The sequence below is a fragment of the Grampus griseus genome, assembly GCF_964374135.1.
Source record: "Grampus griseus genome assembly, chromosome: 9".
Taxonomy (NCBI): domain Eukaryota; kingdom Metazoa; phylum Chordata; class Mammalia; order Artiodactyla; family Delphinidae; genus Grampus; species Grampus griseus.
The window spans coordinates 51,869,502-51,882,882 of NC_139003.1; the positions used below are offsets into that span (position 1 = coordinate 51,869,502).

General features: G+C 40.0%; 1 protein-coding gene across 12 annotated transcripts in view; it reads left to right on the forward strand.

The window, feature by feature from the left end:
- ADAM22 (ADAM metallopeptidase domain 22) overlaps positions 1 to 8,021 on the forward strand; it is a gene marked incomplete at its 5' end in the record, with an annotated part of 241,786 nt that extends 233,765 nt beyond the window's left edge. For 9 of the 12 annotated variants that reach the window (XM_082662233.1, XM_082662232.1, XM_082662235.1 and 6 more), the window contains one exon: positions 4,026 to 8,021. In XM_082662233.1, the coding sequence (XP_082518359.1) occupies positions 4,026 to 4,046 (21 nt within the window). In that variant the 3' untranslated portion in view covers positions 4,047 to 8,021. Of the gene's footprint in view, positions 1 to 3,324; positions 3,487 to 4,025 lie in introns of those variants that run through there. The other 3 variants (XM_082662227.1, XM_082662226.1, XM_082662231.1) reach the window with 2 other exon arrangements.
- Between the last annotated feature and the right edge of the window lie 5,360 nt (positions 8,022 to 13,381).

Here is a 13,381-nt window from a genome sequence, read left to right on the forward strand (position 1 = left end):
AAGAGTATGGCCAAGGGTATGGTGAAATTTAGCAACCTTTTATTAAAAAAAAACATTAAAAACATATTTGGAATTTACTATTTTTATAAAAATGATTCATCAGAAGTTTCATGTAAATACTAAGTCCTCCTTTACATTTAAATTATGATTTTATTTAGTCTCACATAATTCCCAGAACACATCCATTATGTGAAATTTGAGATACAGTCGAGTTTAGAGAGGCAGACCAACCCTCAGAAACTTACGTGAAAGATATAACTAAAGAATAATTACCTTTATTGGTGTCCAGGCTCTGTTGTGGTCAGTTACACTATAATTTTGATCTTCTCAGAAACAATGTTGCAAAAAAATAAAGCTTTAAAAGCCTGGACAGATTTATCTGCTAGTGGGTCCTTGGTTCCTAGACCTTTTGGTTTTGAAAGATATTTCAGAGCCTCTTGGACCCTGAACTTACATTATGGGGTCCAAGGTAAACATGGATCATTCAAATTTTAACTTGATCAATTCAGAGTCAGTAAGAAAACATGTGCTGGTTAGATCACTATAATCGAAAAGACTTTAAAAACAATCGGTGGTATTTTATTAACCATACAAAAAATTACCTTCATATATTAATATGGGCAATGGTAAAAGATGGAAAGGAAGACGATAACTCAGATTCCCAGCACTCAGCTTTTGGCCTTAAAAAAAAAAAAGACTTGTGAGTAGGCATCCACTTGTTTGTGATATAAGTATGTGGTAATGAAACCTTAGGCTGATGTCATTCCTTCCCTCCCCAGGGAATTGCTAAAGTAGAACACCTCACATTTTCTCCCTGATAAATTGTCTACATTGCTGTTTTGTTCTATCTAACTGGGGACATTCTTTTAACTGTTGTCATGCCAGGGTGCAGGTTTTTGGAGATGTTCCCACATGAGAGCCCATGAAAATGACATCCTCCAGAAGAAATGGCTGGCCCTTGACCTTTTCTCTAGGCTGAGTGGGGCAGCTGTGAAGACTGTAGCCTTGGGGACAGTTGTGTGAAAGGTCTGCTTGGTTCTTGGTTCCCATGAGCAAGTAGCAGAATCCTATAGAATAGGCAGCCCCTGTCTCTGGGCTGTCTTTGTGGTCTGTGGACAATCTAACGAGCAGATCTTTCTATCAGCAAGCCTTCTGTTACAGCTATCCAGACACGGCCAAGGTTATGCCCATTCTTAAAAGCGATGGCTTGGCAATTCTTTGCTCCTTTTTCCTCACTGGGATAATCGTCACCTTCAGATTTCCCCAGTGTCATTCCTTTGTTCCTCTCTTCTTTCTTCGAGCTGTCATTTATTATTTAATCTTCGTAACCATTTGTGAAGAAACTGGGCTCACTGAAGGTGAAGTCTGGACTCTTAACTACTCTGTATCATCATCTGAGCGTCAATCCAGATCTTCTCTCCCTCAGACGCCCTGCACACCTCCTGCTTAACCATTCATTTTCACTTGTCTCCACCAACAGGTGTCATCCACACACAAAGATCCTCACAGTTGAGAGATTTGGTGTCTTTTTTTAATGAAAAGGACATATAAAGTGGACCTAAAGTAGGTAACAGAATATTTCCATGAAGAGTCAAGAGAACATATTAAGAGAATCTGTAGAGAAACATCCACTTAGTCACTTAGCTATTTCTCCTTTTTTTTTTCCTTAGAAACTCATTGGGTATCATACTATGACTGGCCTCAGATTTCCAGTAAAAATGGGATTTGGTTGGAAATTGGATGCAACCTATGTTACACTAATCTTAGTCTTTCTTTGTTCATGTTCATAATAATTATACCCACATGATATTGCCTGGAAACATATTTTATCAGCTTGATCTTTTTTCTTTTTTTTTAATTGGCGTTCCTTCTCTGGTGAACTGAATTGCACTTATATTTGATCATGCCAAACTTGTATTCAGTCCATTAAGGCAATTACTGAGTATTTTAGAAATTAGATATCAATGGGGCTGGTAAAAAGAAATGGTGGCAGAGGCCAGGAGAGGGAAGAGGTGAGGGAATTACGAAATTGACATCCTGCCCTGGATACATCATTCTACTCTGATATGTCCACTCCTGAGAGAGGACAATTGTTTAGCAGATAGTGATGGATTTGGAGAGTGTATAGCCTGACCACAGGTCCAGAGCAATGATTTTTAATTGGGTGGTGGTGGTATTAATGGACTCACACTTTCCTAAGGTCAGTAGTTCTCAGCATTGACTGTACTGAATTGTCTGAAGGACTTTTAAAATATACTGATGCCTGAGTCCCAACCAGAGAGATTCTGATTTAGTTGGTCTGGTGTGCTGTCTAGGCAGTGGGATTTTTAAAACATCCCCAGATCATTGAAATGTACAGCTGGGTTGAGAACCACTGTTCTAGATGGCTGTATCAGAATCCTGGGGAAAATAAGGGTATGTGTAGTTTTAAAAAAATAATATTTTAAATTATTTCATTTGAGACACAATATTTAATTTATTCAAAATTTCAAGTAATATTGGATGGGCCAAAAAGTTCGTTTGTTTTTTTCCATAAGATGGCTCTAGTAGCACTTAGTTGTCTTTAACTGCACTCGAAACAGTTTTGTTGGATTGGATTGTGACAGCTGTCATGTCAGCGTGCATTTAAAAAAAAAACTTATCAAAATTGGTGAATTTTTGTGTAGCCATTTTAATTTTTAAGATGGAAGAGAAAAGCAACATTTCAGCATGTTATGCTTTATTATTTCAAGAAAGGTAAAAATGCAACTGAAAAGCAAAAAAAAGATTTGTGCAGTGTATGGAGAAGGTGCTGTGACTGATCGAACGTGTCAAAAGTGGTTTGTGAAGTTTTGTGCTGGAGATTTCTCACTGGATGATGCTCCACAGTCGGGTAGACCAGTTGAAGTTGATAGCGATCAAATCGAGATATTAATTGAGAACGATCAATGTTATACCACGTGGGAGATAGCCAGCATACTCAAAATATCCAAATCAAGCATTGAAAATCATTTGCACCAGCTTGGTTATTTGAATTGCTTTGACGTTTGGGTTCCCCATAAGCAAAAAAAAAACCTTCTTGACCATATTTACACATGCGATTCTCTACTGAAACGTAATGAAAATGTTCCCTTTTTAAAACGAATTGTGACAGGCGATGAAAAGTGTATACTGTACAATAACGTGGAACGGAAGAAAGTGTGGGGCAAGCGAAATGAACCACCACCAACCACACCAAAGGCGGGTCTTCATCCAAAGAATGTGATGTTGCATATATGGTGGGATTGGAAGGGAGTCCTCTATTATGAGCTCCTTCCAGAAAAACTAAATGATTAATTCCCACAGGTACTGCATACAGTTAAACCAACTGAAAGCAGCACTCAACAAAAAGCATCCGGAATTAGTCAACAGAAAACGCATAATCTTCCATCAGGATAACGCAAGACCGCATGCTTCTTTGATGACCAGGCAAAAACTATTACAGCTTGGCTGGGAAGTTCTGATTCATCTGCCGTATTCACCAGACATTGCACCTTCGGATTTCCATTTATTTCGGTCTTGACAAAATTCTCTTAATGTAAAAAAATTCAGTTCCCTGGAAGACTGTAAAAGGCACCTGGAACAGTTCTTTGCTCAAAAAGATAAAAAGTTTTGGGAAGATGGAATTATGAAGTTGCCTGAAAAATGGCAGAAGGTAGTGGAACAAAAGGGTGAATATATTGTTCAATAAAGTTTTTGGTGAAAATGAAAAACGTGTCTTTTATTTTTACTTGAAAACCGAAGGAACTTTTTGGCCAGCCCAATATTAAATGAGGATGTGAGGGTTTTGTGTATTGAAAGGTGGCCGCTGTTAAAAACGTGGAGACTCAGGTTTAGAGGAAAAAGAGAACTAAAAATTAGAGTGTTTATTTTATCCATTATGAGACTTTGCATCCACAATCACATAAGTATAGATGAAATTACCGAATCTTTTTCATCTTTGTAGCTCAGAATATGTCTGTTTCCTGCTTTCGCAGTGTGAAATTTTGCTTTTCTCTGTTGTGCAGCTATGGGAGACATCCATTTAAGATCAGCTGTTTACATGTGATACATCGAAACTGTTTACTTCAACTTTTATAGAAACTCAGCCTCACTGAATCACTGCAAATCTATCTGCTCTTCAAACAACTCGAAAACATCTCTGAATGCCACAGAGGAGAGGAAGCCGAGACTCACATCTGGATACCATTTTCTTTTTGTCATTGGCTTCAGATTTAATTGAACCATGAAAAGAACTACTAAAATGTTACACTATAACATGGAACAACTAAGGTACTGGTATGTTAATGGATAATCCGCATGACAGATACATGTAGAAATATCACTGAAATTAACTCACATGACCCAAATGTAGCAAGTTTCCTAAGGGACAATAATGGATTCAGAACTCGACATTCTGAAGCACATCCTCATTGTAGACAATAATGCTATGTGCATGAGGCTTCTGTTTATTGTTTTCCACATTTAAGGAAACAACATCCCATAATAGAAACTAGCATGCTGGGCTAAGGCATATAGGATTTCTTCTGCAGGACTTTAAAGCTTGAGAGGCCAATATCCCATATGCTAACTGTAAACATGTATTTTTCTTTTTTTTTCTTTTTTTTTTACTTTTCATATTTATATCAGCATACAAGGACAATTGTACATATGTAAACATTTTTAAAATTTAAAAAAAAAGCAGCTGTTACACACAAGTGTATTTTGCCAGATGCCTAAAAACAATCAGTCACAATCACGTCATCATCGTCCATCGAATGGTCTTTCAAGATTATGACCGGATGATGTTGTAAATATAGTGGTCAGGGCTGTATGTGTGTCTCCCCATAACTGGTATTTGTCCAAACCATGTGCTATCCCTTTAAAGTGTGCACAGTCTAGAGGCAGTTTTATTGAGTAATTAATTGAACAAGAGAACGAAATGTCCGACAGAACTTAGGGCCTCCACAGCTTGCTTACTGCCTCAAGGCGCTCTGCTAGCAGCTGGCTGCTCCCTGGGAATCCTCCAGCCTGTCCATCTTCCTTCTGGGGGCTACAGCGCCTGCCTCAGTGGCTATTCTTTTTCGGTGCCAGAGCACATCTGCTAGTCTCACCTGGGGGGTCCTGTGAGCCCCACAGCAGTGTGTCCTGCTGAGTTAAACAAATGCACCAAAGACACAGGAGGCCACAGCTGCTGATGCATTGGTAGCTTCCAACTTGCCAGTACTCTAACCTTTTGTGGCCTAAACTTTTGTTCTTTAACAAAGCTTTTTAGCCACCCTTCTCTGTGACATGAATGACGTGTTTTAATGAAAACAACTTTCACACTGTTTATTGAGGGTATTTATCATCGGTGGGACGTGAGTCCCAGCAGGTCATTCTGCACTGATTTGTAAGTAAGATATGGAAGGTTCTACCAGCTGGGCTGGGAAGCCTCAACAGGTCGCAGAGGGTTCAAAGAAACCTAAAACCCCAAGGGTGCAGCAACTGTGAAGTTATCCAAACAGCCGGCAAGGGGTAGAATCTGATGTTCTGAACTCTCTACGTTTTTAATCCATAGAAAAGTGAGAAATCTATGTTAAATCCCCTTCTTTAAAACCAAAGTTCGATAGCTGTCATCATGCAGCTCTGCCATTCTCAAAGAAAACTTCTCTTGGGAGGCGACCCTAAGTGAGCTCCGAAATTAATGGGATCAATCAGATGCTCTGATGTAAAGAGTACTTCTGAATTTTCTAATTTTCTCTCCTTTTTCTTGAGAGGAATGGAATCTGCAGACAAGGTTTCAGAAATATCCTCTAAATTTGATCTCTGCCAGTAGTGTCCGAGAACAAAACCCATTTCATCTCTGTGTGTAATCATCTTGGAGGCCCAAACTAAAGGGCCCATTAGAAGGCAGTGTTTTCTCCTCTATGTGTCTATGTCTTCCGCAACGGACCTCTCTTCTGAAAGTCTTTGAAAACATTTGAAAAGCAGTTTAATGATCCAAAATGATAAAGTATAAACAGCAGTTTTCATGACAGGAAGGGATGTGATTGTCGAGACTATGATAAAATGATCCATCAGTCTCAAGTTGGGTGATGTTGCCATGTAGCCCAAACCAAGGACAGGAGGGCAGACAGATTTAAAGATGTAGCAAATAAAGTGGCTTTTGACCAAGATCACTTTAATGTGCACTGAATGTTTTCTGATATTGAGTGTAAAAAAGGCTAATGTTAGAAGGTTTATTTTGACTATAAAAGAGTTCTAGATTTGAATGTAAGATACCTTATGTAAATATGCTTCCTAGTTATGGTTACACATCCCTCATTTGAAAGAATCCACAAATGATTAGCTATGTAGTCAATGGATCCCTTCACCCTTCTGTCTTTCCTCACCTTCTGAATTATTTTTACATGAAGATTATTATTTCAAGTGAAAAAATCATTATTTGTGCCTTTTGGGAGACATGGTTGCTCTAGAGGTATACAGTTTATAGTCATCCTCCTCGATAATAAACTTCACATAGAACTGAATGAAAAGTGCTTTATTTGCAGAGAGACTATGATTTGTGGGCTCTGCCGTTGCAGAGCACAGGCTCCGGATGTGCAGGCTCAGCGGCCATGGCTCACGGGCCCAGCCGCTCCGCGGCATGTGGGATCTTCCCAGACCGGGGCACGAACCCGTGTCCCCTGCATCGGCAGGCGGACTCTCAACCACTGCGCCACCAGGGAAGCCCCGAGAGACTATGATTTTATAGTACCTTTGATGTTCTATTCTAGGTATCTACTCTATCTAGGAATGTGTAAACATTCTTACAGCCATTTGCCGCATTCTTTGACAAGTTTATAATTTCAGTGGCTAGTTGTGAGAAGTACCTATATGTGAACTCATGGTTGGTGTTCTAGATGTATTTCTAAATATCTATGACTTTTCATCCACTGAAGCAGGGAGAATGGACCCATGGCACTAAACGCAAGCACAGCATTATTATTATTATTAATTTTTTTTGAGTATCTATTTTGGAGAGCAACTTTGAGGCCACATAACAGTTTGTATCATGAAACTAATATTTATAGCCCCCAGTCAACTATAGGACTGTTATACTAAGCAGAGAAGAGCAGCTTTTTGGCCTTTGTGTTCCATTGTATGCCTTTTTCCTCTCTTTCTGAAGTTCTGTGCGTAGATTAGACTTCAGATTGACAACTCTGCAGCCTGAGATGTTCCATTTATCCATATTTGTTACAGTATAGTAAACCCTGATTTAAAGCAACACATATCTCGCCCCTAAGAGTGTCAGCAAAGGAGGTGTGGGAAACATGGAGCTATAAAGGAGCTGACTGGTCAGATTAACTGGTCTCTGTGTCCAGCCCCTCATTCTTTAGACAGGAAGGGGCACCCTCCTCTGGGGTCTCCCAGCTAGAAAGTGGCCCCCAGGCCACATGCAATCGGTGGAAAGGAATAAACTCCTCAAACAGTGCAGCATCAGGAGGCCTTTCAATTTGTGGTTGCTGTATTTTTTTAAAGATACCCAGTGCTTTTCCTTAAAATAAAATGTTGACTAATAAAGTAAATGCCAAAGGTATTTTCCAGGTTGATATATAGGTGCTTTATTAAATGATACTACAGTTTCACTCCCCTGCCCACCTCCACCACCCCCCTTGCTTTAAAAAGGCTTTTAAAATTGTGTTACTGCGTGAAGTCAATCCAGCATAGATTTCTGAACATAAGATTGATAGGGTTTCTAAAAGAAGTTGCTGAAAAGATAAAATCAGGTATTCTGTGCACTTCCACAGAAGGACTATTTATGTTTGAACTCCCAAACAGTCTTAACATTTCTCTATTTTTTCTGTTGATCCCCTTGCAGATTTGCATAATTTAATCCCCTCTGTTGTCTCAGATCTTTTTGTGTCTGCTTTACCTTTTACCTTCTTAGGTTTTCTTTAATTTTTATAGTTACCTATGGGCTAGAGGAAATATGGTATTTCTGTTCACTTTCAGTGTTTCAAAATTGTTCATTTATTAATCTCATCCATTCTTCATTTCCTGCTGTCATGTAGTTCTATTTTAACATATATATTTAGTGCTTTAAATATTTCCTTGTGTTATTCGACATGATAATAAATCCTTACGTAAAGAGAAGACTATTTTATTTTACTTTATTTTACTTAAAAAGGGAATATACTGGAACTTACCGAGTAGCTTGCCGAGTGTATGGGAAGGGGAGCTGAATAAAGGCAGTGAGGGAAGGAAAGGGAAGCAGGCCTGCTGCCCCCGCAGCCTGATAGAACACCGCCCCCTGCTACCAGGACGCCCCCTATGGGCAGCATTTTTTTTTTTTTTTTGGCCAAGCCGCATGTGGGATCTTAAATTCCCCCACGAGAGATCAAACCTGTTCCCCCTGCAGTGGAAGCGCAGCGTCTTAATCACTGGACCGCCAGGAAAGTCCCTGGGCAGCATATTTTAAGTACAATCGTACCAGTTGGTAAGTTGACATGAATTTTACATGAAACGTTCTGACTCCCATTTGTAGCATAATGTCTACTTTTTTATGCTTCTAATTATTTTTTTCTATCCCGTCTATGTTTCCTCTAAAACTGACACTCAAATACTTCTTTTCTTAAATTGAGTCAAGATGAATTTCTCATTCTATTAGCTTAAAATATATACGAAGCAAACATAGGGCTTAATTGGAGGATCAAACTTTGAATTTTTCTCCTCTGAGCTATTTTCTGAAGGGCTAAGACTTCTGATTTCGGAGGCAGCAACTCTCCTCCAGCCTGGGAGAGCTAAGAACTTTCCTAAACAGCTTCCCCTGTTTATTGGACCCTGAGGAGCCCAGCCTGCTCTTGTGAAAATCAGCTGAGAGGGAGCAGCCTATCTGGCTCTGGGTGTGTGCTGGGGTCTGGGCGTGGGGGTCGGAGCAGCCACACCTGCTGGGAACCTTCGGGGCATGCTCCTAGCCTCTGCTCTGTGGGCAGGTGCTTTTAATTCCAAGAGGAATTTTCCACCCCACCTGCAGATGCGGAGCAAACAAAGATGGAGCCGGCTCTTAGAAATCAGGAGTATTTCTTCTTTGTCAGAGTCCCCCAAATGGGGCATCTTATGGTTCAGTTTGTAGGTAGAAAGACAAAACATTCGGAAACAACAAAAACCTGCCTAGTGTTTTTGTCCTTTATATCCATAGCCTGACAAACAGTAAGCATTCTCACTGTGGGTTTGAGAGATGCTTCCAGACCCTTCCTACTTCCAGAGTCGCTCTCTCTTCAGTAGCTGGCAGACCTTTTCTCCTGACTAGGAACTTTCACTGTCATGGAGGTAAGTCACTTATTCGCCTGAACTGGCACTCGGGGAACCATTGGGGCGTGGAATTAGGGGAGAGAGGCACTTTTAGCCTTCCGTTGGCATCTGGGCGTGGATTATGCAACTTGGGAAGTCACTGAGAGATTGGTTGTCAGGGTGTGTTTCAGGCTGGAGGGGAGATAAGAAACAGCAAGGCTTGGGAGGTCATGGGGCATTTAGCCCTGGATAGGAGCAGAATGGAGAGGCGCAGGGAGAGCTCAGAAGCCAAGACAGTGGAAGAGCACAGGTCGGCCACTGGTGGTATGATAGGGAGAGGTGCTGCGTGCCTAGGGCAGACCTGTGTGCTTTGCAGTTTTACTGAGTGTTGGCTGTGTAAAGCCTCATTGTCTAGTCATAATGGGCCAATGCCTGGTGTGGCTGTCCCTGTTGCATCGTTCATAGAACCTGTATTGTACCTGGAGGTGCTTCAAGGCTGACAGAGGTTTGGCTTAAGGACATCATCATTTCATGCTTTTAGGTGTCCCTGAAATCAAAACCAGGGAAAAAGTGTTTTTTTTTTTCTTTTCTGTTTTTCGTTTTTTACAAAAAGGCATACAATGAGTCTAGCAATGTTGAGATAATGTGCTTAACAAATTCATCAATACTGCTTTTGAAGAGTTATGAGTTTTTGAAGAAACGCGCGTTTTCCTCTCGTTAAAAAATACATATGCATACAATACTGTACTATACTATGATACGTTTACTTTAGGGCTTAGTCTCTCGTTTTATGAAGTTTCAGATGTGGATTTGTGTTTTGATGGTCAAGCTCTTAAAAAATGCAAAGAGCCCCCAAATCTTTAAACACAGTGGTGCTAAGTTACACTAGATAACACAATACAGAAAGTGCTGATAGGAATTAATACATTTATTCAGTAATAATACAAGAGTTCTTGCTAAATTATACGTGTGTATCACTGCCTGATGAGAATCCCCACTTTTCTAATCCAGTACAAAATCAAACTGTGATTCTACAGCCAGTCTTTTTAATGGGTAAAAATGACCCAACATCTTTGTTTTGTATGGAAAACTTTTTTTTTTTTACACTAACTTCAGAGATGCTTAGCAAAGGTTTATTCAGAATAATAAGCACGTGCTCCTTTTTTAACTTGCTGGGAGAGGATTGCCTCTCCAATTTAGCATCACAAAAAGACAACTTCTTTTAAAAACTGAGCGTTTTTACCTAAACATAGCAGTTCGTATGTTAGCCAGTGTAGGTCTGCACTGGTGTTTTCCACATCTATCATCTTCAAGGGGTGATGTCCCATCTACAGCTAGTGGAAGACACTGCGTGGGGAAGTGTTAATGGCGGCACCGTTTCACTTTCGGTAACCAGGTAATCAGGTGTATATAGTTTGGCTTCATTTTAACATTATATTCTCTCGGCTACTCTGCACTTCGGGTTCTTAAGCTACTTTAAACATTATTACCGGGTTTTGGCAAACAGCAACTGAAATATATGGCGACTGCCTTCCAGATCAAGTGCGATTTGTTTCATGGCTGTTCGAGTTATAAAGTTGTTATATGTAGGTAAACAAAATCTTGCTGTTTTTAAAGGTCACTGTAACTTAAGGTTCAGATTTCTGGCACAATTTTATTAGTATTCACTTCTGAAGCTAATAAGGTACCACGCTTTTCTATGTTACTCTCATTGTAACATCAATAAAGTGACTTTCAATAAAAGATTTATGTTATTTTGATGCGTGACTCTCTTTAATCCTGCTTTTCTCCCAGTCACTCTTTCTCTTTCAGAAGCTCTGTGGGCATGCTGCTGGGGGCTCTTTCTTTTCTGTTCCACGCGGTTCTAGAATGGACCATTGGCATGGGGAGAAATACCATGATCTTTAGTGAAGCCTGAATGTTTACTTTCTTGGACAATTGCCCCAGCTGGGTGGCATATGGAGTCTTCTCTATCCACCTGCCTTATTTCATGAACACTTTCTCCCTCACCCTAATAAGGATCAATTTACTATAGTCTGTCCTAGAGCCCAGGCAGTGGTGCTCATTTAATGAGTTCACCTGTGTCAGACTGTAAAGCATTGCACCTTGGATGGGCTAAGTTTGGGTCCATGAATTCACTGCCTAAAGAATTTTTCCACCCGGCCTTTTCATCATCTCCCCAGCAGCCCTTTCATCTACCAGTCTTTACCCTGGCACTTGGAATTTCCTTGCCTTCAGCTCCTAGTCTGCTGAGGAAAAAAGCAGTTATAAGTAAAGTACTGTTTTAATGTGAGAAAACCAGAAGTCATTGACTAAGGGTTTGTACATTTATTATGAGATTAAAAAAATGGTGATTACATATAGCTCCATTTCTTCAATTTATAGTATTTTAGGCATATAATAATCCACTAAGATAAACACTGAAACAGTAACACACTCAGCGAAGCAAAAGCAAAGTCTAGATCAGAGATAGCATTAGTTCTCGCTCACATGCCATTTCGTGGACTGACGGTACCGCCTGGAACATCACGCTGAAGTGGAGTCTAGACTTTTTGGCTCAATAGGAGTGAGAGCTCTGATTAATATGACTGCTGTGGGGCAAATCTATGCCAACTGTCCCCGGGGAAGCACAGGCCTCTTGCGGCCACATTCCTATGGAAGTGCTCAGAAAGGGCTGTAAGTACTTTATCATCACAAATCTCTTGACACACCATGATAAAGCACTCATCCCCAAAATTAAATTAAATCTTGAGTTGGGGTGATTTGAGGAACTTAATTCTCCAAATGACTGAAGTATTCAAGTTTGAGCTCACAGCTTTATTATGCTCCAACTATATGCTCTAAGAAAAGTAGACCAAAAAACAGTTTTGAAGAAGGCGGTGAGGCTGCACTGGATGTATATAATGAGTAAAACAGAACCCACCATAAAACAGAAATAAGGCAACACGAGATTCACTTGTAATGAGGATTTTGGCTGTGTTAAAGAAAGAGGATGGATACGTCACATTTGTCAAGGGGAAGGAAACTTTCTAACTGCAGGACATACTGAAGACCAGGCTGTACGCTTTCAGAAAGAAACAGGGAAAGTAGAAGTGGAGGAGATAAGGATATCAATAATTAAAGCTGAATTATTTCCAGAAACACAGTTTTGTAACACTTTAGCATTTACTCAAAAGCAAATTCAGAACCATGACTGATGCAACACACCTTGGGACCTACCAAAGCAGTCAGATGGTGCAAGAATGGTGCATAACCTTTGGTCAGCAAGGGCCTTCTTCCTTACCACCTTGGTCACCCAGGAAATGACCATTTCCTTAAACTACGATTTCCTCAGAGGAGCCTGATGAATTTGAAGCCTCTAGGTGCTGGGACTCTTAAGGTGAGTTCCTTGCCTCCTGGTCCTCTGAGCCCCCATTAGTTCTCTTCTGTACAGCTCAGGCTCAAGCCAGGCTTTGTGACCTCACAGACAATATATCTGGAATGAAACCTAGGCTCACCATGAAATTAATAGAAAGCAGGTTGACTCACATTCTGAGATGTAGCCTGATTGTGACTACATGACAGAAATACATAAGTTAGGGTTTAATAAATGTTTGTTAATGTATATATCTGTGTGTGTGTGTGTATATACATATATATATATATATACATACATACGGGGAGAGAGCGTGCATGCAATATTTGAAAAAAGTTAGTGGAATGAGGCTAAAGATGCTTAGAAAATGTTTTATTTTTCTTTCGTTGACAACTAACTGATCATCTGAACGGTTACTCTCACATTGTGCCCTAAAATAAGAGATACTTTGCTGGCAGGGAGACTAATTTCATTGTTTTATCTGTTAAGCTCTTTTGCTAAAAAGAGCAAACCAGGCCAGCTTTAAATTTAAGAAACAGAAACATTACTGGTGCTTATCATGCCAGCACTTTTTCATATTCAGACTACCCCAGGAGGCATATATTACCTCCTTTCCAAGATGGGGAAGTTGAGGCTCTGAGTTTATCTAAAATGATCAAACCACGTATTTAGTAAGAGGCACAGCCAGCATTAGAATCCAGACCTTACTAGTACATGGTTTAAAAATTAAAACAAAAAATGTCTTCCATTATAAATGTAATACTTGCTTGTCAG